At 46.4% G+C, this 23,939-nt stretch overlaps 1 protein-coding gene across 1 annotated transcript; it reads left to right on the top strand.

Moving 5' to 3' along the window:
• The first annotated feature begins 4,039 nt into the window (after nt 1–4,039).
• On the top strand, nt 4,040–23,511 carry tada2a (transcriptional adaptor 2A). Its single transcript, XM_062552920.1, has 15 exons — nt 4,040–4,303; nt 4,927–5,033; nt 5,126–5,185; nt 5,348–5,439; nt 5,868–6,025; nt 8,045–8,133; nt 8,822–8,894; nt 9,039–9,102; nt 10,940–10,983; nt 14,004–14,114; nt 17,404–17,475; nt 18,171–18,303; nt 20,826–20,869; nt 22,397–22,476; nt 22,924–23,511. The coding sequence occupies exons 1-15, from the start codon at nt 4,279–4,281 to the stop codon at nt 23,107–23,109; spliced, it is 1,338 nt and encodes a 445-aa protein (XP_062408904.1). The 5' UTR covers nt 4,040–4,278; the 3' UTR covers nt 23,110–23,511.
• The last annotated feature ends 428 nt before the right edge of the window (nt 23,512–23,939 follow it).

Below are 23,939 nucleotides of genomic sequence, written 5' to 3'. Positions count from 1 at the left end.
CTTGGTCCTGATGTGTTTTGCAGGGACATGCTGACTGTCAGGTCACCTGGGCTTTTCTAAGAACACTCTTAGACATAACATGTTTCCATGCCTCCCCACCAGGTTCCAGAACTCTGGACCCCTCGCGTGTGATTGGCCGAGGGAAAATTCCACTGACTCGGGCGCCTCCCTGAAGAAAGCTCCTGGAGAAACGTTATCATGAGTTTGTGCTTTTGATGAACACACCATCTGTTCCCAGCAAACTGGGGAGAAAGAATCACAACTACATAGTTTTGTGTGAGTGTGAGTGTGTGTGTGTGTGTGTGTGTGTGTGTGTGTGTTTGTGTGTGTGTGTGTGTGTGTGTGTGTGTGTGTGTCTGTGTCTGTGTGTGTGTGTGTGTGTGTGTTTGCATGTTTGTGTCTATGTGTGCCTCTGTGTGAGTGAGTGTGTGTGTGTGTGTGTGTGTGTGTGTGTGTGTGTGTGTGTGTGTGCATGTGTGTGTGTGTGTGTGTGTGTGTGTGTGTGTGTGTGTGTGTGTGTGTGTGTGTGTGCGTGTGTCTGTGTCTGTGTCTGTGTGTGTGTGTGTCTGTGTGTTTGTCTGAGCAATTGAGCAAGCACAAGTGTGTCTGTGTGTGTGTGTGTGTGTGTGTGTGTGTGTGTGTGTGTGTGCGTCTCTGTGTCTGCTCTGACAGAAGATGGCAAAGGAAGCGAACATGCATGTGTGTTACAGCGCAAGAAAACCACATGTGTTCTGATTCTACATGCAGCGTCCAACATTCTGCAGGATGATCCCAGGCCTGTGTGATGTACACTCCGACAGATGTGTTCTGGGCTAGAGGCTCACTGGAGTGTTCCAGATTCCAACACTACTGATCTCTGGCCTGTTTGCGCAAAAAAAAAAGAAACAGAACACAATAAGCCATCAGTGTGATTCAGGAAAAAATGGCTTACGTTCGATGCCCGTTTGAATTCCTGTGGTGTTGCTGGTGCCAGTTGGGCCTGTCGTGGGACGAGGTGCCAGGGAGGGCCCCATGTGGCACAGGCGGACATGTTGTGCCCAGATGCTGGGGAGGAATGTGGAATAAATACTGCACTGTCACTTCCTGTTGTTGTGTCTGGGTAGGAAAGAGAGAGATTACTGTAAATATGCAGTGTAGAAGTAAAAGGGCATATGAGGTCTCTACATATATGCAATTCACACAATCAGGTCACACACACACACACACACACACACACACACACACACACACACACACACACACACACACACACACACAGGGAAAGAATAAGTAAGGAAACAAAATGCCTGGATCACACTAAAACAAATGCCTGTCATGCTAGACCTCAGAGAATGCAAGCTCTGCCAAGTTAGCTGAAATTGGTTTAGCAAAAATGTGGAAAAATGCTGAAAACAACTCCACAAGACAACAAGACTACAAGATGGTTTTGTGTAAAAAAAAAGATTTGTTTTGCTTTTGTACAATAATGGCATTTGTTGTTGTTCAGCTGTATTCACTAATCAGTCATACGTGCTTGTATACCACAAAATAATGAGTTAAGCAGTTTAAATGGTTTCAAGCCATTGTTTAAGTCATAAATTTATTGTAAAATTGACAAACATTTTCAGGTACCCTACATGTAAACTAGTGAACAAAGATTTTTATTTGTCACATCTACTATAAATAATCAATCTTTACATGAGCAACCAATCGTTCCAGGTCTATAAATCATCTTGTTCTGACTTCATGCATACTGACATTAGTTCAGGCTGTAAAGCTGTGCTGCTGATTCTCAGTTAACCATGACCCACCATGCATGCCCACAGCAGGGGAGTGTCCACTCCACTCCACACAGCCCTGTGTGTGCCAGAGGAACTGGGCAAATGTGTGCAGAAGAACCCCAGGCGTGGTGGTGAGCATGAGGAATCAGACACAGAATGACCAGGTGGTCCACTTGCCTGGCCAGTTATGCCTGAGGAGTCAGGTGGTCAGCAGCTCCTCATTCCGGAACTGGAACACTGGAGAGCCTGGAGTAGAGCTCTCTTGAGTGAACAGTAATGAGGCCAAACCCCTGACCACAAGTCTGTGCTGGGAATGTTCATAATGTTTTTTGTTTTAGTTTCAGTATGTTTTTCGGCTTTTATGCCTTTAAACAGATAGAATAGTAGAGTGAGACAGGAAGTGAGTGGGAGAGAGAGATGAGGTGGGTTCTGGAAAGGACCATGGGGCAGGAATCGAACCCGGGTCGCCGACGTGCTGTGCAGGTGCCCCAGCCAATCGCGCCACGACTGGGGCAGAATGTTCATAATGTTGATTAAAGGTGCTCTAAGCCATGGGTCTCAAACTCGCGGCCCCAATATTTTGTGGCAGCTTTTTTGTAGGCGAGTTCAGGTTTATCAAAGAGCGAGGACATTGGCTAAACTTTGGCAACTTCTCACTCAGACCATGAGAAAGAGGCCATACTGGATGCTCCAGTGGTCCCAGGGGGTATCTTCAGCACATGCAGAAGAGACATGAAGAGAAGGAGATGATACAGCCCTGCAACTGTACTGACTAAGAAAGCCACAGGTCCCTCCACGCCCCCCGTCATCCCTCAGCACAGGGGGCAGTGAGCCCTGCAGCCAACTTTCGCATCCCCAAGTGGCCAAAGCCACAAGCAGGCAGCGGCAGGCTCACCCAACCAAAGCAAAGCAGCGGCCAAGACATCACGTCTGCCTGGAGGATAAAACCTGCATGGCCCACATGCAGCGCCGTCAGCAAATCCACTGACGCCCACTCCAGCACCAGAGGGAGACAGAAGAAGAGGCTGGACTGATCATGCCCTGCTCTCATGGAGCGGGAAAAGGTAGCCCGGCCTCCGCTCATTCCACACCACACTGCGTTCAAATTGGGACTCAAGTGTGGCAACACGCTGTGTTTTTTCTTGCTGCCCACACTGAATAAAAGTTTCTCCTCATTCCCCAGGAATGTTGCTCAACACAATGGGAGCTCAAGATAGAACACCCCCTCTGAGGGCCACAGTGTTCACAGAGGAGGTAAGTCAAATAAGTGCTGTTGGGGGGCACAGCTCTTGAGCTTGACCAGAGCACAGGCCCTTCCACAATTTCACCACAGGGTGGCGACAAAGCTCTGTGGTTAAGCACTTGAAAAATGCACCTAAGAAGGCAAGGGAAGGCATGTTTATTCACATAGATAACGTCTTTCATACATAGGCGGAAGGCAATGTGAAATAAATAAAAACAAAGAATATTTAAATGGCAATAGTTAACATTAAAAAAATTTTTTAGTGCATTATAAATAGAGTAATTGAAAGACATAAGACAACACAAAGTAGCTTCAGTCAGAATAGTATAGTGCTTTCATCTGACCAGACTTGTCCCTGTGCTGATGATATGGTTGTAGGCTACTGAAATTATGTTACGTACACTAATGCGCTTCACCCATCTCTGGCATCCCTCACACAGGGGTCAACCTATCGGGGTCCCTCATACGGCTCACACATCGGACACTTCTCCAATGGCCTCACATAGAGCCATCCCACTTCTGACACCATACGTAGCGAAGAGAGAGAGAGAGGGCAGTTACCCAACTTTGGCACTCAGAGGGCACACCCGACCTAAAGGCGGCACTTGGTCATATAGGCTTTTAAACAATGTGCGGAGGTGAATTACCTTTGCCTTAATGCAAAAGGACAGAATGTATTGCCATACACATTTATAGACAGGAATGTGAACTACAGGTCATAGTGCACCAAAAACATGGAGGCAGGTGGCATATCTCATCTATATGACTGAGGATGCATTTGAACGAGACTGTGTGGCTTCACCCACCCACTATTGCAGGTTGGCAGGTTTTGGTAGGACACTGTAAGTAATTCTGATGGTAAAGCTCAGTTGCCTCACTTAATATGGTCCACAAATGCTTCCAGCTGATCCAAGGGGATACAGAAGCAGCGAAGTTTGTGAAAAAAAAAAGAAGAAATTTGGTCACGACTGCCTTTTCTCTTACCACTAGGGGCACTGTCTCAGATGTAGCAGAGATAACGCCACTACCTCTTCCTTTACTGTCTATGGTCTTTAGCATGAAAAACTAGCTCTTGGCTAAAGTGTGCCGTTGTAATTTTACTGTGAGTGTAATTTGTCTACCAATCTATACTCTTTGTGAAACGTTGTTAATTACCACCCTATTTTGCTAGATAGGATCCCTACCATAGGTGGTTCAAGAAACAAAGAGCCAGTTAGCTATAATACATAGCTAACTAGCAAAACACGGACCTGTTTGTCTGTTTTGGGGATCTCAATGGATCGTCTTGCATCTTTTGGAAGTAAGTATCACCATACTGTACAATAACACTTTCTCAAAATGTTATGTCGTAGATAATTTACCAAGCATTTGGTAGGTAGGGTATGGTCTCAAAAGGCAATGCATTTGTCAGAGACTGGGTAAGCGTTTGGTTGGTTGCTTTGTAAACAGTAACGCATAGACAGCTACATTAGCGACATAAATAACCAGTGTAACAACAAAGCTTATAGATGACAGCTAGCCAGCCATAAAGACAGGTAACTAACGTTGTACACACTCTAAGTGTAGGCGTCAAATTATAAGAAACTGTGATCGTATAATTTCTCCCCCATTCGTTATTGAAAAATAAAATTGGGTTGAGGATCAACCATCACACATCAGCTTTCACATGTGGTTATCAGCTATTGTAAACAGTACAGGATCTGACAGTCATGTAAGTTAACGTTATCGATTGCATTGTTGTCGAAATGTTTTCAAAAACGATGTTACTCTCAGCAAATCTCAGTTGTCAAAAATGTCACCCTGTAGGAGTCTGTTTAGTTTGTCTACGTTCAGGAGCACGTGTTGTTTCTTCTTTGTCCTGTGGTCATTATCGACATTTTCCTGTATGTCTTACCCATGCCTCCTCATTTCCCCGTCACTTAGACGATCCGTTTGATAAGCCACCTTGTCGGGGATGCTCCACTTACCTGGTTGAGCCTTTTATCAAGTGTGCAGAATGTGGACCACCATATTTATACGTCTGTCTTCAGGTTAGTCACTTTGTTATTGTTTATAATGAAGATATTCTGTAGGAATGTTAAGGCTTTCTGGATTTTGACTCCAATGTTTGCTTTCTTTTCAGTGTTTCACACGAGGATTTGAGTACAAAAAGCATCAAAGCGACCACAAATATGAAATTATGGTACATAAGCTCTCTGAAAATGTGTTTTGCCTGTATACATTTTACATGATCATCTACTCTTCTAAAGTTGATTTAGAAAGTTTAATAAAAATGACATTTTATTGAGGAATCAAACCTATGAATCAAATATTTCCCGCTAAAGCTGTAAATGTTCTTTGGCAGACATCAGACTTCCCCGTGCTGGAGCCAGGGTGGACGGCTCAAGAGGAGATGGCTCTGTTAGAGGCTGTTATGGACTGCGGCTTTGGAAACTGGTCAGTTTTACATAATGCTCCTTTATAAAATAATATATTTTTTATGAATGAAATGGTAGTGGTTACAACGCCATCCAGTTTTCTTGCCAATTTTCTTTTCAATTTGTCAGACAGCTGCCATGCATTTATTGTGTGTGTGTGTGTGTGTGTGTGTGTGTGTGTGTGTGTGTGTGTGTGTGTGTGTGTGTGTGTGTGTGTGTGTGTGTGTGTGTGTGTGTGTGTGTGTGTGTGTGTGTGTGTGTGTGTGTGTGTGTGTGTGTGTGTGTGTGTGTGTGTGCCTTACATTGAAGGGGAGTAGTAAAATACCTAATCAAAACCAAACCTTGCCTTCAATTTTTGGTCCGAATTAGTTTTTTTTTTGTTTAAATCTAATGTTCTGGGTCAGCTAAATGCACCTCCTTCCTTTCTCCGCACTGACGCACCAACAGGCAGGACGTGGCGTATCAGATGCGCACCAAGACCAAGGAGGAGTGCGAGGGCCACTACATGAAGCACTTCATCAACAACCCACTCTTCTCCTCCACGCTGCTCAGCCTGCGGCAGATCGAGGACGCCCGCAGCGCCGACTCGGCCATCCCCTTCAAACGTGAGGCGACAGTTAGTTTCCCCCTCTTCTCTGACACCCTGACGCCTGCATTGCTCATGTTTGTTTGCAGCTGTCTTGTGTCTTCTGAAGTGTGTGTGTGTGTGTGTGTGTTTCTGTCTGTCTGTCTGTCTGTCTGTCTTAGAGGTTCAAGTTTATTGCCATGTACTCATAAAAGGATTTATCAGTAATGAAATATCTTATGCTTCAGAGCATCTCAACTTTAAAGAATGAATTAAATAATGGTTAATTAAAAAGTATATTGATTGCTAATTAAACAAGACTGAAGTGTAGATGAGTATCAAGAAACAAGAAGATAAGCAAAGATAAAAGACAAAAACTAAAGTAGACGTGAGGCTGATGACATTAGGTGTGAGGAAAAGTATGGCAGTGCACGTGAAATCATTTTACTTTATGTGATGTTTTGGAGAACAGTTTGTATAGGATTATGAGTACGTCAGGGCTCGCAGTATCGCCAACCTGACGTACTGGGGCTATGAAGTTTTTACGTTGGGCTACCAAACTTAACAACACTTAAATGTACTTGTGTCCTCACAAATGTACTGCTATTTCTGCTTGTTATAGGCCTACACTTGCATTCTATGCAAAACAGATAATTTGAAAATCTGAGCTGAAAATGCCTGGTTTGCACACATAACATCCAAGATATGTAGGCCTAGTTTAATTCACTGAAATAACATCTACATGTCAACATGCATTTTCATTTAAAATTGAATCAGAAACTGTATTTGTTCTTCTGCAAGCATCACCAAAGTCCATGGACTTAGCCATGACTAACCTGAATGAGTGAAGCATTGGTTTTGTTATACATTTGAGCATGTACCTTCTTGAATAACATTAGCCCATTCATGAAGCAAGAAATGTTCGAGTTTAGCTAGTCTTAGAAAGCTACAAATCTGTCTTGTTTTAATGCCATAAGCCTAGTTTATGGGGCTGAAACCTAACGTTAGCCAGCATTCAAGTCTGTTAGTGTGTAGTTTATTATAAGACTATGGGTGCCTCTCAACATCCCTCCTCGATCCTCGATGCTCGGTTCTCCAGGCTCATTCCCACTGATCTATAACTAACACTGGATTGACTACCCCATTGTTGCCGCCCCATCATTCTTTATGTAGATCAGTGAGGACGAGGCCCGAGGAAGCAAGGGAGGATATATAAAAGACGAATGAGAGGCACCCATTATAACTCCAACCTCAGTGGGTAGCTCGCACATTTGTAGCATCTCATCTGACCATATAACTCCTAAACTTGACAAGTACTGCTCTCCATTTCTGTTTTGTTTTAGTTTCAGTTTCACATACCTTCAAGCCAGTCCCAACCAGGTTACACGGAAAAAGCAGCAAAAACAATCCTATTTTTCCTCTTGTGAAATGTAGCTACTAAAACATACACTAAAAAAATTAAGAGACCTCTGCGCATTACGTCATTCTGCAATTACTGAGTGCCATTTGAAATTAGTTGGCGGTCATATTCAAAATTAAGAGACAGCTGCAAATTTGGATATGACCGTCAACTCATTAGAAATAGAATGTCACTCAGCAACCATAGGATGATACTCATCCCAATGTTTATCGCTCTTGTTTTGATCTTGCCCTTGCAATTACAGCTCCAAGTCACTCTCTTATGAATTTCTGAGCAGCAGGTTTGAAGTTGTTGAATTTGAGATAGCATGAAGCATTGCCAGTAAATGTTCCAGTTATAGTTAAACGGCTTCAAGTTCTCTGAGACTCCCTGTGTTGAAATTCAGACTTGTGCCAGGCTGTTTGAAGATTTGAAAATGGATGATTATATATAATGATCTCAAATTTCTCATAATTTCCAGCACAGAGATGCTAATTGGTTTAAGCCCTGTAGTCAGAATGATTAAATATTGTCGCTGAGAATGCTAAAATGCTTAAAAACATGACGGACAGATCTAAGGAGAACTCTTGCAGCTGGTGCAGGTTTGTGCTTGTGGCTTTCATTGTGCCTTATCTCACGGTTCCTCGCTGTCTCCTGTAGCCACGGATGACCCTCCCAGGCCAACCTTTGACTCGGTGTTGTCCAGAGACATGGCCGGATACATGCCTGCCCGAGCAGACTTCATGGAGGTACAGTACGACTTCACGGAGGTCCCTGTGAGCAGCCCTGTGTGCTGTTCACTGACCCCAGCTAAAAACGGCACCAAACTTGTGGTGTCACACTTGAAGACCAAAAGATCAGACCTTATCTAACACAATACGCTACATATCTACTTGTGTAGGCTGTGTGTCTTTCCAAATGTGAATATTAATTCCAGATCCCAATCCCACCTACACAAATACGAGCAGATATTTGTACTGGCATCCTTCCTGATGACATTAATGCAAAAACATGTAAACATTAATGAGATGCAAATTATTTGTCCTTGATCTAAAGGTTGACATAAGAAATATGCAGATATTATCACTCTCAGATATGAGTAGCCTAGACGATCCTACGATTTGCTGTCTGGTAAATTTGTAAGAAATCTGTTGTAAACTACCAGGATCTCGGGTTCACTGTCCATCTCTGAAGACTGGTTGTTATAAGTTATAAGTGTGTGATATGTGATGATGATGATAATAATAATAATAATACATTTTATTTGTTACATAGCACCTTTCAAACCAAGGCCACTTACAGACTTAACACAGTGAAAAATAATAATAATCTGCAAAAAAAGTGAAATAGGAATGTAGGAAAGGATGGTAGTGAAATAGGAAGATCCCTTTCTGTTATGGCTTATCAGCGTGGGACTCACTGTGGCCTATTTTGCAGGAATTCGATAACTATGCCGAGTGGGATCTGAAGGACATCGACTTTGTTGACGACGACTCGGACATCCTGCACGGTGAGCTTGTGGCAAAGGGCAATTCGGCGGGGGGGAGTCGGGGGAGAGAGAGTGTCTGTGTGTGAGAGCGGGGATCTACAGACTCATCTGCTGTGAGATAACGCTGCGAGATCTTTTAATCTCACTCTCCTCGACTGTCCTCAGCCCTCAAGATTGCTGTGGTCGACATCTATCACTCAAGGTTAAAGGAGAGACAGCGGAGAAAAAAGTAAGTCAAGATCTCCAGACCACAGTTACACCACCACCAGCCACACTCGCCTCTTTGTGTCCCTGGAGTGTGTTTGTTGGGAATGCGTCTCCTATATCTCAGTGTCGATAAATGGCATCCTAGAAATGGGAAACGGTCACGTTCCATATCGGAATGCATGATTCATTTGAATGGGACGTGGGAGTGTAATTATATTTGTCCACTAGGGGGTGCTACAGCAACGTGTCACTAATGACACTTGAGTTTTCTTGCCTGCCTCCCCCCCCCCCCCCCACCCCCCCCCCCCGCCCTGACATTGCCCATATTTCTCCAAATTACACAATTCAGCTGCAATGAGATAAAAATCACACGTGCGGATTGTAATGGTTTTGCGATCCATCACGTGTTTGGCGGCGCCGGGGCTGTCAGCCTTTATTACCGCGCCGATCCTCGGAGAGGAGGCCAAGAGTTACGAGGCCGGTGCAGGTGGGATACCGGCTCCTGTTGCGAGCCGTCCGTCAGTAAATCAGAGAATAACGAGTTCTCCCCGCCCCAGCACTTCAGTGAATGCCACACGAGACGGGGGGTATTTCAAGGGGGTGGGGGCAGGGGGGGTGGTATTTGATCCATGTTGCCCCATCCCACCCCCACCCTTCTCAAACACACACACACCCCGAGTTTCCACATTCACACTCCTTCTCACTAACTCACACACTCTTCTTGTGCACATAAATAAACTTGAATAGTATCGGGTGTTCGGATACATTCTTGGACAGGGAAGTACATGTGCTATCCAGCATTATATTTGTAGAGATTTTTATGGGCACATCAGGAGTATATTCACACCCTCTAATACACACACATACGCACTCAGATTGTTTCTGACATGCCCACATTTGTTTCTATCTCTAAATCTCACACACACACACACACACACACATACATACATATATACATACATACATACATACAAACAGACGGACGGGTGGACGAATGGAGGAAAGAGAGAGAGATGGCCACATTTGTTTCTATCTCTAAATCTCTCTCTTTCACACACACACACACACACACACACACACACACCACACACACGTATAGACTGGCCATTGGCCCTCACACCCTGTAGTCCATGAGTTCAGGCCCCTCTCAGCGTCCTCATGTCCCGTCTCCATTGAGTGCTGATGGGTGAACACCCAGACCCTGTGATGGCTTCACCACCAGGATAATGTGCTCATTTGGGTCTCCATACGACCCTGTCAACACACCTGCGGCAAGGTTAGTCTCACACACACACACACACACACACACACACACACACACACACACACACACACACACACAGCCTTGGAAAAACACCATGCGATACTCGGCATGGACTGAGGTCAGGAAAACATTCTGAAGCTTCCTGGGTCACTCAGTCCCGGGTTGCCGGAGATGAATGAGGGGGGAGTGGTTGACCTCCCGTGGCCGACGGCTTGACCCACGTGACCGGCCGCATAGCGAAGGGTGTGGAGTACAGTTACAATGGCACTTCCACACAACCACAGCGAGGTGTTAAATGCTCTTGATAATCACTCTTCGTTTTTGTTTCCACTCACAATCATTTATTTCTGCTCCCGCCTTTGTGTTTGTGCCGTACAAACATCTCTGACACTGAATGAAATGCGTGTAATGAACCACAATTAAACACTCAAGACTGGTTTTGATCATCCATACATGGATTAAGCCTGAGCCTTGCGTCAACGCGTATGTACAATGGAGATCGTCTTGAAGTTTGTGTTTCATCGAGGAGTAAGTTTAATCCATATATGGGAGTTTGAAGCTAGATTGTTGAGCAAACTTTTTTTTCTTTCCGCAGGATCATTCGAGACCATGGGTTGATCAACTTGCGCAAGTTCCAGAGTAAGTTCAAGATTAGTCAACCTCATGACATGATGACACAACAGAGATTATTGCATTCGCAATGAACACCCTGTTGATCTGAGACTGTTGCAGGCGGCTTAACGTGCATGTTAGGAGTACCATATGCAATGTATGGAACATATTGTCTACTTCAAGGCCGCTTATGCTAAGTAGTCGTTGTTTCATGTTCCCATAACACGGATTAAAACATTAATGCCATTCTATGCTCAGAGCTCTGTAATCTAATGGCAGAAATGTTGACCAATATATATCATCAAAGAAAGTTTCTCAGAATAGTGAAATGTTAGTGCCTATTATATTTAGGTCCGTTATCTTCCCCTTAAAAGGCCACACCTTTGGAGGATGATTGCAAAATATGGCGTTGAGGCTGTAAATCTGACCTCAGTGACTCTTCTCCCTAGCCTGACCAGCCAGACCTACATCAAGATGTAGGGTCTGGGAACTCACTGTAAGCAGGGCTCAATCGGAGGGGTGGGATAAATAGTTGTCTTTCAAATTCCCTCTCCGCAATAGGATAACGCTGAACGAATCATCTTCTCAGTTTCTCAGCTCCTACAGTACGTTCAATGGATCGTGCCTAGACTGCCCCGCCAGCCAAATTACATTTGCTGACGCTAGGGGCGTCTAGATTTCTAGGCTATCTTCTCCCCTGAGGGTCTGTGAGCGTGAGTGTGTGAGCAGATGTGTGTGTGTGTGTGCGTGTGTGCGTGTGTGCGTGCGTGCGTGCGTGCGTGCGTGCGTGCGTGCGTGCGTGCGTGCGTGCGTGCGTGCGTGCGTGCGTGCGTGCGTGCGTGCGTGCGTGCGTGCGTGCGTGCGTGCGTGCGTGCGTGCGTGCGTGCGTGCGTGCGTGCGTGCGTGCGTGCGTGCGTGTGTGCGTGTGCGTGTGCGTGTGCGTGTGCGTGTGCGTGTGCGTGTGCGTGTGCGTGTGCGTGTGCGTGTGCGTGTGCGTGTGCGTGTGCGTGCGCGTGCGCGTGCGCGCGTGCGTGTGCGTCTGTGTGTGTGCGCCTGCTGCTGAACTCCAGGCCCTCCACCACGACCCGAGCTAACCGTAGCGCCGCAGCGCTCGAGCAGGGGAGTTGAATTGAGTTCAGGTGAAGAGCAGAGCAGAGCAGAGCAGGCTCCTCAGAATAGCCGGGGTGCTCTGACTGGAGGGGTGGAGGGGCCGGGGGGGGGGGGGGGTTGGAGGCGAGCAGGGCGGGGGGGTTAGGGGGGGTTGGAGGTGAAGCTCAATCGTGGGACAAACAGGCCCTTGTGTGAAACCCGACGCCCCGACTTTGATAACCTGCAACAGGGGCTCCTGGCAGCTTTATGACCTGCCATCGATTGGCTGCCTGCAAGGAGTGTGTGTGTGTGTGTGAGTCCACGTGTGTGTGTGTGTGTGTGTGTCCACGTGTGTGTGTGTGTGTGTGTGTGTTTGTGTGTGTGTGTGTCCACTGGAGCCCCTCTAAGGATGCCGTGGAGGTGCAGTGGAAAATCTTTTGAGGTCCAAGGGGCTATTTCTGCTCAAGGGTCTTTGCTGCCAAAAGCACCTCACCTGCTAGTAAAATCCAATCTGGTGCTTGGCCATAGGCATGCCGTGTTTACAGGTGGTTGTCTCGTCTGTGTGTGTGTCTGTGTGTGTCTGTTCACCAGAGTAGGTGTTTGCTATGCCCATTCCACATCCACACAGACACACACACACATGCACATGTACAGAGATTGTCACATGCACCATCACTGGCCTTATCTCTCTTCTCACTAGACAAAAGAGAAGCAATAGTTACCGTAGCGCTGCAGACCGGTTGTCATGGAGACTGCCGGAAAGAGGGTGGATGCGTATGACCGTGTGTGTGCGTGTTTGTGTGTGTGTGTGTGTGTCTGTCTTACCATAATAGAGGCTGTGGTCCAAGGCTTGATGGCTCAAAGCATTTCTTTATCCTCCGATTCGCATGGATAAGACGCACATAAACACACACATGCACACACACACACACTCTTACTGAAATACCCTGAGTGTATCTCAAGGCCATTACCACAGACTGTGTGTGTGATATTGAGTGTTCAAAGTGTGTAGCTCATCTCTTGTTGAGATGCATCAAAGTCAGCGTGGTTTTTGCTTTTTCATTTCACTGAGGCGTATGTGTGTGCCTTTCTGTGATTGCCCATCCTCTTCTGTGTGTGTGTGTGTGTGTGTGTGTGTGTCACATTTAATTTTCCTCTGTGTGTGTACACTGGAATTTTCTTATTTGTGCTTCTATGTGTGTGTGTGTTGCATTTGTGTTCATAGGCAGTTGATTTTGTGTGTGTTTGCATTGGATTAGTGTGTGTGTGTGTGTGTGTGTGTGTGTGTGTGTGTCTTTGCGCACATCCACGTAAGAAATGGAGCTGAGGCAGAAAGTCACACCTCCTCCCTCACCCACATGGCAGCTTCTCTCTGGCTTCATTTAACACACACACACACACACACACACACACACACACACACACACACACACACACACACACACACACGAGCAAAAAAATACACACATACACTACTCTCTTCTTCCCCTCTCGTACCACTGGTTCTGCTTCACTGACACTCCCATCTACACAGATGTACATACACATGTATTGGTATTGACACACACACTCTCTCTCTCTCTCCTCTCACACAAACATGCACACACACACACACACACACACACACAGTGTTGCTCTGGGTAACAAGCAAGTGGTGAAAGAGGAATGGAATGCACATACCGTAGGCACATGTGTATGCATGTGTGTGTGTGTTTGTTTGGCTTCCTGACCCTGTTGTGTGTGTGCGTGTTTCTGTTACTGATTTTGGTGTGTGTGTGTAATGTATGTGTTTCGTTTCCTAAATCTAGTGTGAGTGTGTGTTTCTTTTACTAATTCTAGTGTGTGCGTGTGTGTGTGTGTGTGTGTGTGTGTGTGTGTGTGTGTGTGTGTGTGTGTGTGTGTGTGTGTGTGTGTGTGTGTGTGTGTGTGTGTGTGTGTGTGTGTGTGTGTTTTGACAGTGCTGGAGCGGCGCTACCCTAAGGAGGTGCAGGACCTGTACGACGCCATGAGACGCTTCGCCCGGGTTGTGGGCCCCACCGAACACGACAAGTTCATCGAGAGCCACGCACGTGAGTACCCCCCTCTTCCCCCGTCTCCAGCCCCTCTGTCCCCAGACATCCAGAACACCAGTCAAGTCACATGACCAGGGCACCCCTTGTGGTCCCGATGGTCATTGCCGGTTTGGACTGGAGGAGTCGTTGTGAGGCTATTTCTGTGTGCGCTCACTGGTACAGTCGTTCAAAAAAAAGACCTAAAAAAGATTGAGGCTCTGAGATAAAGCCCAGATGTTTATTTACTGTTTCTTCGCTGGTCTTTTTTTTTTGTTCTCAGTCTTTTCCTCTGATGGGCATTTGGCCCTGCTCATTAAAACCATTACACACACACACACACACGCACACACACACACGCAGTGTATGCTCCAGTTCTGGCAGGCCCAAGGTTAGACCAGATGAGCGATAATGAGCTGTGCTACCCCCCCCCCCCCCCCCCACACACACACACCTCTCCTCCATAAACCTGATTAACATGTGAATGAAGAAAAAACACACCTAACAAATTAGATGGGACGCGACAGGCACAGCAGTACAGACGGGAACGAGGGAAAAACAAGATGATTGGTTCATGACCATCTCCAAAACTATAATCGGACAAAAATATGCGCTCAGATTGTCAGGGAGGTGTTTCATTTATATATATACGTCGTGCAGGCACTTCACTACACTACATTCTCGTTACTGGGCTGAAGTGACTCACATCTGATTTCTTTTTTTTTTTTTTTTCACCCTTCATGGGACACAGATGTGATATTTTTCAGGGCAGTTTGAACACCCCAAATCTCCGCTTCGCCAATCAGATTCCAATCAGTCACCTCAGCATGTGGTCCACGATCGGATCTATATTTGATTCGGGGCCATGCCCATGCGACATGAATGAGAATGGTCAGATCGAAACTCATGCCAGTCACAGAGTGAATTCATGCATCCTTCAGAGCGAAATGCGATACATACTTTGTTGGTTTTAATGCTGTATTCCAGACAACTTGGTAATCATGTCGTCGTTCCAGACAAACTGAGAAGTGATTTTCTACTAGAGAAAGCAGGGTAACACACCACTCAAGTGAGAGTTCGGACTTCCAACTAGCCAACAGGGGCAAATCCAACAAGCCAACAGAGGCCATAAAGTTTGAACTTGAAAATTGAAATTGAATTTCAAATGAATGCTGCATCATTTTTTTTTTGACGCCACAGGAAGGCCCTATGAAATGCTCACAGCGGAGTGCTCGTGAAGGCTGCTCATCCAGTATTCGTGACCCTGCAAGACGCTTTGATACAAAATTACAAATTACAAAATTAAGTTATTGTGCTCACATGAACGACCAGAAACTAAGCTTTCCAACGATATGTATATCGAGGGTACTGGAAAAACTATCGCTAAGATAACCGCATTCAAAATTGGCATGGTTCTCCCGTCACGACATGCCAGAAGAGGAGAAAATCACCTTTTTAAGCGGTGTGGACAACGGGAATGACTGCTGATGTGTTCACCGTAGAATCTTCACCGGGTTTAAGAGTCAAAACTTATGGGGTTTTTTCGTGAAATTTGTTCACAATATGAAAGTGTACACTATATACTCTTGCATTAAGCGAGAATGTGAAATTCAACATTTTAGCCTGAACGGTTGTTTATCGTGGATTTTCTCAATATAGCATCGAGCACAAAGAAACTGGTTTTTGCCTTGTAGGGTCGCATATTGTAAGGATTCTTGGCGGCCATTAGCCCTTCCTGGACATGCACTGTAGTCAGGCTGCTCCACGGGAGATGGGATATTGATGGCGTTGGGATGATGAAGAGGAGGAGAAGGAAGAAGATGTCATGTCTGGTGCAAGAGCATCTTCAGATAAAAGTGGACGCCATATACAGCTCTGGAGAAAAATAAGAGACCACTGCACATCTGTATTGTGTCATCCTACAGTTGTCAGAGTGACATCTGAATGAGTAACTCAAATTTGCTGTGGTCTCTTAATTTAGAATATGACCCGTCAACTCAAATTCGAATGTCACTCCGTAATCGTAGGATGGCATCAGAAACATGTGCAGTGGTCTCTTCATGTTTTTCCCAGAGCTGTACACACCAAGGAACCCCAGCTGCCCCTTCACCCTCCTCCACATCCGCCGTAGTTGGGTCACTGCATGTAAAATGGGGCCATAGAGCCGTCTCTGCCAGCGTAACGAGGGGCGAGGGGAGAACAAGGGACGAGGAAAGAACAAGGGGCGATGCGTGTGGTGTGTGTGTGTGTATTGTGGTGTGTTGTGGTGTGTGCTGTGTGTGTGTTGCGTGTTGTGTTGGTGTGTGTCTGGTGGTGAAGCGTTCCTCAGATGCGGGCGCGGACGGGCGCGGTGGCGGACAGCTGAGTCATGTGGGCTGCCGCCGCGCCGCTGCTGTTTCCTTTGGAGGCTGAACAGCCGGAGGAGCAGCTGGGTGAGCTCAGCTCACATGTAGTCTCACAGTCAGGGTTGAAGAGTTCAGCGCGTACTCCGCCGGGGGAGAGCACGCTGAGACAGTGTGTGTGTGTGTGTGTGTGTGTGTGTGTGTGTGTGTGTGTGTGTGTGTGTGCGCGCATGCGCGAGCGTGTGTGTGTGTGTGTGCACGCGTGCATGTGTACGTGTGGTTGGGAGTGAGTGTGTGTGTATGTGTGGTTGGGAGTGTGTGTGTGTGAGAATGGGCTTTGAGTGAGTGTGTGTAGAGTTTGTGTGTGTGTGTGTGTGTGAGAATGGGCTTTGTTTGTATGCCCTTTGTGTGTTCCTTTGTTAAAGTCTCTTGGAGTGTGTTTATGCATTTTGCATTTTGGTCTGTGCTTTTGTGTCTGTGTGTGTGTCCCTTGGCTGAAGGAATTTCCATCTCCCTCTCTCTCTGTGTCTCTCTCTCTCTCTCTCTCCCTCTCCCCCTCTCACTCTCTTGCTCTCTCTCCCTTGCTCTCTCTCCCTCTCTCCCTCTCTCTCTCTCTCTCTCTCCCCCTCTCACTCTCTTGCTCTCTCTCCCTTGCTCTCTCTCCCTCTCTCCCTCTCTCTCTCTCTCTCCCCCTCTCACTCTCTCACTCACTCTCTTGCTCTCTCTCCCTTGCTCTCTCTCCCTCTCTCTCTCTCTCTCCCCCTCTCACTCTCTCACTCACTCTCTTGCTCTCTCTCCCTTGCTCTCTCTCCCTCTCTCCCTCTCTCTCTCTCTCTGTCTCCCTCTCTCTCCCTCTCTCTCTCGCTCTCTCCCTCTCTCTCTCTCTCTCTCTCTCACACTCTCTCTCTCTCTCTCTCTCTCTCTCTCTCTCTCTCTCTCTCTCTCTCTCTCTCTCTCTCTCGTTGCAGTGGAGTTTGAGCTGAGGAGGGAGATCCGGAGGCTGCAGGAGTACAGGGAAGCAGGCATCCGCTCCTTCTGCAGTGAGTCCACTCCCCCACCCTTTACACACACACACACACACACACACACACACACACACACACACACACACACACACACACACACACACACACACACACACACACACACACACACACACACACACACACACACACACACACACACACACACACACACACACACACACACAGTTGGTATTGCTACCAACGATGTTAATTTACATTGCAATATGGACATTGCGGGTTTACAGGCTGAGGCACGTCAAGTAAACAGTGTTTGAAATGCCATCACACACTGAGGGCTTTAATGCATTCAGAACTGCTGCAGGCTAAATGACTTCATGTTGGCTAATAGCTAATAATAACTGATATTCCTCAGAAAAAGAAACCTTAGCTGGCTTTACGAGTTACTCTGTTTGCACAGATACACAGAATCCGTGTTTTAAGAGATCTTCTTTTTTTGAGTGTGTTTTAAGAAATTTCTGTTTGAGGTAGCTAAAACTGTGTTAACGTGTAAATGAAAGGCCCAAACGCATAAAAAGAAAATGCCTTTATAAAAATATCTAGATACGTGTACGACCCCTTATACTTTGATGGCTGACACAAACACTCGATCGTCCTAGGGCAGATATGGCCTCTATCGTAGATGTACTGTATGTCTTGCTATGGTGAGTGTGTGTGTGTGTGTGTGACGGCCTCTCTGTGGCCCCCTGCAGGTGCGAAGGTGTACGAGCGTGTGAAGCGCGTGCGTGAGGACGAGCGGCGGAAGAGGACCATGATGTGTGACATGCTGCAGTACATCCAGGACAGCCGTCTCTGTCGCCAGTGGCTGCACAAGCAGGCCGCCATGTAAGGGCCACTCCTGACCTTCTCCTGACCTTCTCCTCCTTCTGCTGCGCTTTTTGTCCTGCGTTCGCTCTGTCTCTCTTACTCTCTTTCTCTCTCTCTCTCTTTCTCTCTCTTTTCACCCCTCTCTCTCATCATTTCAGTTCTTTAGTTTACCTTTAAATGATCTCCTCTGTCTATATATCTCTATCTCTATCTTTATCTATCTTTATCTGTACCTTTATCTTTCTCTCTCTCTCTCCCCCCTTCCTCCCACCCTTCACCCTCCTTTCAAGTTCCCTTTGACTGCTGCACCTCCTCTTTGCCCTCCACATCTTCAGTCACCATCCTTTCTCCCTCTCAAAGGACCCCCCCCCCCCCACACACCCTCCTTTCACAGTCACATCTATTTTCCTCCTGCCTTAGTGTCTGTCTACAGTCAGTGCCACAGTGTTTGGATGACCAGTTTTACGTAGCACACAAGCATTTCATCAATCATTGGCAAAGTTTTGAATACTCTTCAACTAACGTAGACGTAATTATCAGTAATTATCCTTAGCAGTGCTATCCCACAACTAGTGCTCGTTCACTAGTAGTGCTGTCCATACCTCCACTCGTTCCCTAGTAGTACTGTCCATACCCCCTCTCGTTTACTAGTAGTGCTATCCTTAACTCCACTCGTTCACTAGTAGTGCTGTCCATACTTACGCTCGTTCACTAGTAGTACTATCCTTAACTCCACTCGTTCACTAGTAGTGCTGTCCATACCTCCGCTCGTTCACTAGTAGTGCTATCCTTAACTCCGCTCGTTCACTAGTAGTGCTGTCCATACCTCCGTTCGTTCACTAGTAGTGTTATTGCTCCGCTCGTTCACTAGTAGTGCTATCCATGCCTCCGCTCGTTCCCTAGTAGTGCTATCCGTAGCTCCGCTCGTTCACTAGTAGTGCTATCCATAACTCCGCTCAATCCCTAGTAGTGCTATCCGTAGCTCCACTCATTCCTTAGTAGTGCTATCCGTAGCTCCACTTTTGCCCTAGTGGTGCTATCCGTAGCTCCGCTCGTTCCCTAGCTAGTAGGCTATTTTCTCACTGTTAGGATAGAGAGGGAGTCGGTGGACAGAATTGGGCTGGGCACTTGTGGGACCTTTTTCCTCTGCCTTATACCACCCGAATGAATCTCCTGTCTCTTTTCTGCCTCATCTCTCTCCTCTGTCCTGCATTTCTTTTGCCATCGGTCTTTTGGCTCACTCTCCTCCTTTTCCTCTCTGCTCACTCTTCCACTCATCAACTGCTGCGTTGGGTTTGTTTAATCATGAATCGGCAAATGGTTTCCAAACCGATTTCCATCTTGCCAGACCAGCCAAGTGATTTTTCCCTTTACTTTTTATTTTTAGGTATTTTTTTCTGTCCTCGGATCAAGGAAATGTCAAGATTTAATCACTAAGCACACTCGAGATAGTCAGGCGAGAAATGAGAATGTGTCTCTTGCTGCAATCACTGTGTCAGGCAAAGCAGGCAGAAGAACGATCTGGCAAACTATCCCCATCTCACCCCTAGTCTTCACAAAAGCTGTCTTCTCCTCTTCTTTTCTGCATACTCTAGAATTATTTATTTGCCAGGCTCAGGGTTTGGGAGCTCTCCAACACATTCGGTGCAATTATTCAGCATAAAAGACACTCCACAAAGTCTGCAGAAGTGCAGTCATTCACAACCAGACAAACTGACACAGACACAAGAACACACACACACACACACACACATACACTGATACAGTGTCTCCTTTTCTGTCTCTTTTGCGCTCTATTGCTCCATCAAACACTTCACACAAACACACACACACTTACACACACTCGACAAGCAGAGTAGATTTCCAGGCTGAAACGTTCTTGTCACTGATACTCCACTTAAATTAGACTAAAGTTTGTTCCCGTTCCCTCTCCCTCCCTGGTCATTTAGACCTTGCTAATTGCTTCCGAGGCTCAACGGTCAGCCCCCACTCAGCTCCGAGGCCTCGTAGGTCTGACCACAAATATCTCTCCTCCGTGTCCCGCAGTCAGGATTTAAAACTAAAAGGTGGCAGAGTCTCTGCAGCCTCTGCTGAATGAATGTCAAATCAATTGCTGTTAAGATATTAGTGCCCTCTCCATCTCTGGGTTTACCTCCAGGACAAATGCTTTGGAGTTTTATTCAGTGGTCTTCTTGCCCCCTTTTAAGCTTTCAATCTGTTCTCATGTCTATACTTCTGTCCTTTTATTTCTATTTTCCATTTACAGTAATTTTCTTTTGTATTAGCTACATTGTGTATAAGCCGCGTGACAGTGTTTTATGCAATTTAAAAAACAAAACCATATTAATACCATATCACCTGCCCCTGTGTGTTAATCACATATAGCTGAAGACATTTAGCAAGATCAGTGTATAAGCTGCGGCTAATAGTTTTGGAAATGACGGGTATATTGCATTGTAATGTTATTTGTACAATACTTTATCCAGAGTAATATATTGTTCAATATGCTCTAGAATGAAGCTTTCCCTTTGTTTGTGCAGAGATGCTGGCATCAGCCCCGTGGTGACCCCCATCGTCACAACAGGTATGCAGCAATCTCTCGTCCATCAGCTGAACACACGCTCCTCTTCTCTGGGAAACGGCCACCCTCTACAACAGGGGTTCTCAATGTTTTTGGTTCTAAGGACCCCTTTTAGGGGATAACATTTTCCGAGGACCCCCTTGTAACCGTAACAGTTAACCATTCGTATTCTCTGAAGTTGTGGCCGGGTCCACTATCCCAAGTTAGGTCCAAGTAGGACCAAATAGACACAATTTGCTTGTTTTATGGGTGAAAAGAGCATCATCTTTTTAAAATGTTAACTTTATAATTTCAAGCAAATTATTTCGCGGACCCCTTGGCTATGCGTCACGGACCCCAAGGGGTCCCCGGACCCCACTTTTAGAACCACTGCCCTCTACAAGAACAACACTGGCCTGCTGGTCGTGACCACCGGCCTAAATTTACAACCAGACAAACGTTTGTGTTCATCGTGCACACATTGGGCTCTTCTCATTCGTCATTTTATTTATCCTGCCTTCCTTCATTACTTCCTCTGTCCTCCGGCTCGTTCCCACTGATCTAGATAAAGAATGATGGGATAGGCAACAATGGGATAGTCTATCCAGTGCTCTTTATAGATCAGTGGGAACGAGCCAGAGGACTGAGGAGAGAGGAAAGAGGTTGAGAAGGGGCCATAGTGTCTTTGTGTCTAGTTCTTTACTTCCAGTGCCCAAGTAGGGCAGCTGGTTGTGCTGTGTTTTCCTGTCTCTATGTATTAGTGATCACTCAGTCTCTGTCTTGCGCATGTCTCACTAGCTTAGGTCCCTGAGTCTGTGAATGTCTGGATCATTTTTAGCAAGCAGGTGTCTCCATGTCAGAGGGAGACATCGAACATTTTAAATGTATTATTAGATTCTTTATTTATTTATAGAATTATTTATGAAATGTATTAAATTTACATGTCAGCCATGTGAATGGTCAGAAATGACCATCTCGGTTCTGTTTGCTGGTCAACATTAGTGCTAAAGTAGAAGTGATGAGTGATGCTCGTGTCAGTATGCCAGGGTGTCAGAGTGTGTCTGATGGTTGCGTTGGTGTGTGTGATTGTAGGATGGTAGCGTAGCGTTGGTGTGTGTAAGTGTGTCTGATGGTAGCATTGGTGTGTGTGATGGTAGCGTTGGTGTTTGTAAGTCTGTCTGATGGTAGCGTTGGTGTGTGTAAGTGTGTCTGATGGTAGCATTGGTGTGTGTGATTGTGGGATGGTAGCGTTGGTGTTTGTAAGTCTGTCTGATGGTAGCGTTGGTGTGTGTAAGTGTGTCTGATGGTAGCGTTGGTGTGTGTAAGTGTGTCTGATGGTAGCGTTGGTGTGTGTAAGTGTGTCTGATGGTAGCGTTGGTGTGTGTAAGTGTGTCTGATGGTAGCGTTGGTGTGTGTAAGTGTGTCTGATGGTAGCGTTGGTGTGTGTAAGTGTGTCTGATGGTAGCGTTGGTGTGTGTAAGTGTGTCTGATGGTAGCGTTGGTGTGTGTAAGTGTGTCTGATGGTAGCGTTGGTGTGCTCCTCTTTATCAGGAACAGGCCGTAGAAGTGCCCCTCCCCTCAACCTCACTGGCCTCCCAGGGACCGAGAAACTCAACGAGAGAGAGAAAGAGGTATGGCACACACACACACACACACACACACACACACACACACACACACACACACACACACACAGACATCTGCTCAGAAGATTACCCATATTCGCAGGCCCTGTGTGCATTTGTTGGTGGCATTGACACACACACACACACACACACACACACACACACACACACACACACACACACACACACACACACACACACACACACACACACACACACACACACACACACACACACACACACACACACAAAACAAACAGCAGGCCAGCTAATGGGTTTGCACACTCACTTACAAACAAAACCCAGAGGGCTCTGCTGTCTTTAATCTTGTGATGTTACCCTAAGAACAACTCTGTATAAAAGCTTAACTCTGCCCCTCTGTCTCTCTCTCTACACCCCCCCCCCCACACACACACACACACACACACACACACACACACACACCCCTTACAGCTGTGCCAGGTGGTGCGTCTGGTGCCCGGTGCCTACCTGGAGTACAAGCAGGCGCTGCTGAACGAGTGCCGGCGGCAGGGCGGCCTGCGTCTGGCCCAGGCCCGCGCGCTCATCAAGATCGACGTCAACAAGACGCGCAAGATCTACGACTTCCTCATCAAGGAGGGCTACATCAACAAGGCCTGAGGCCCTTCACCGCAGTGCCCCCACCCCCACTGTTCAGAGATCAGAGACGGTAGATATGGTGGGAGAGGCATGGCGAAAGACTTTCTCTTCTTTTCGTCTGATTAATTACAAAAAAAAAGAAAAGAAAAGCCTTTTGTGCAGGTCTCAGATCAGCTGTTCAGGGCCTTGAGGCCAGTTTTGGGCCACTGAGTAGCCCAGTCCCAGTAGAATATGATATGGCCAGTGTCCATCTGGAGACAGGCGGTGTAAGGATGTATTGGGATTATGTATTGTGTCTTGTGTTTGAAACAAGTGTGTATTAAATGTGCGTTGTATATAGTGCGGTCACATTAAATGAACTTAGTGTCTGTAGAGTATCAAACATTTATTGAAGAGTACATAAAGTCATTTTGTACAAGCCAATTAGTGTCAAGACTTTTTAATTCCGGAAGGAGTGTACAGCCATTAAGTGGCGAGATTGTGTCTGTCCATCCTCCTTTCTCTCTATCTCTATCCCTCTATCATCCCCAGCTCTTTCGGACACTTTTGTCTCTCTCTCTCTCTTTCTCTCTCTCATTCTCACTCCCCTCATCTCTCCACCTCTCTTACCTTTTCTGTACCCTTTCATTATCTCTCCCAACCTTCAACTCAACCCCTCCCTACCCTGCCTGTCTGTCCATCTCTCTGTCTTTATCCCTCTATCATTCCTGCCTCTTCCAACCCCTTTTGTCTCTCTCTCTTATGGCCTGTACGGACTACACAACTTTTTTGTCTTTCACGATTATCTTTTACGATTGACCATGTCAGACTAGGCGATCAAAATCATGCAGTGTCGTGGCCGCAAGAGTGGC

Source organism: Sardina pilchardus, chromosome 13, assembly GCF_963854185.1.
Source record: "Sardina pilchardus chromosome 13, fSarPil1.1, whole genome shotgun sequence".
NCBI classification, from domain to species: domain Eukaryota; kingdom Metazoa; phylum Chordata; class Actinopteri; order Clupeiformes; family Clupeidae; genus Sardina; species Sardina pilchardus.
The sequence above is the reverse complement of the archived record's forward strand: the minus strand, read 5'-3'. Positions and strand labels throughout refer to the sequence as shown.

What these genes read in the sequence shown, in the direction of transcription:
- tada2a (XM_062552920.1), top strand. Translation starts at nt 4,279, where the DNA reads ATGGATCGTCTTGCATCTTTTGGAA. An exon ending in ACCACAAATATGAAATTATG is followed by an intron (nt 5,186 to 5,347) that starts GTACATAAGCTC and finishes GTTCTTTGGCAG; the next exon opens with ACATCAGACTTCCCCGTGCT. An exon ending in GACTGCGGCTTTGGAAACTG is followed by an intron (nt 5,440 to 5,867) that starts GTCAGTTTTACA and finishes ACGCACCAACAG; the next exon opens with GCAGGACGTGGCGTATCAGA.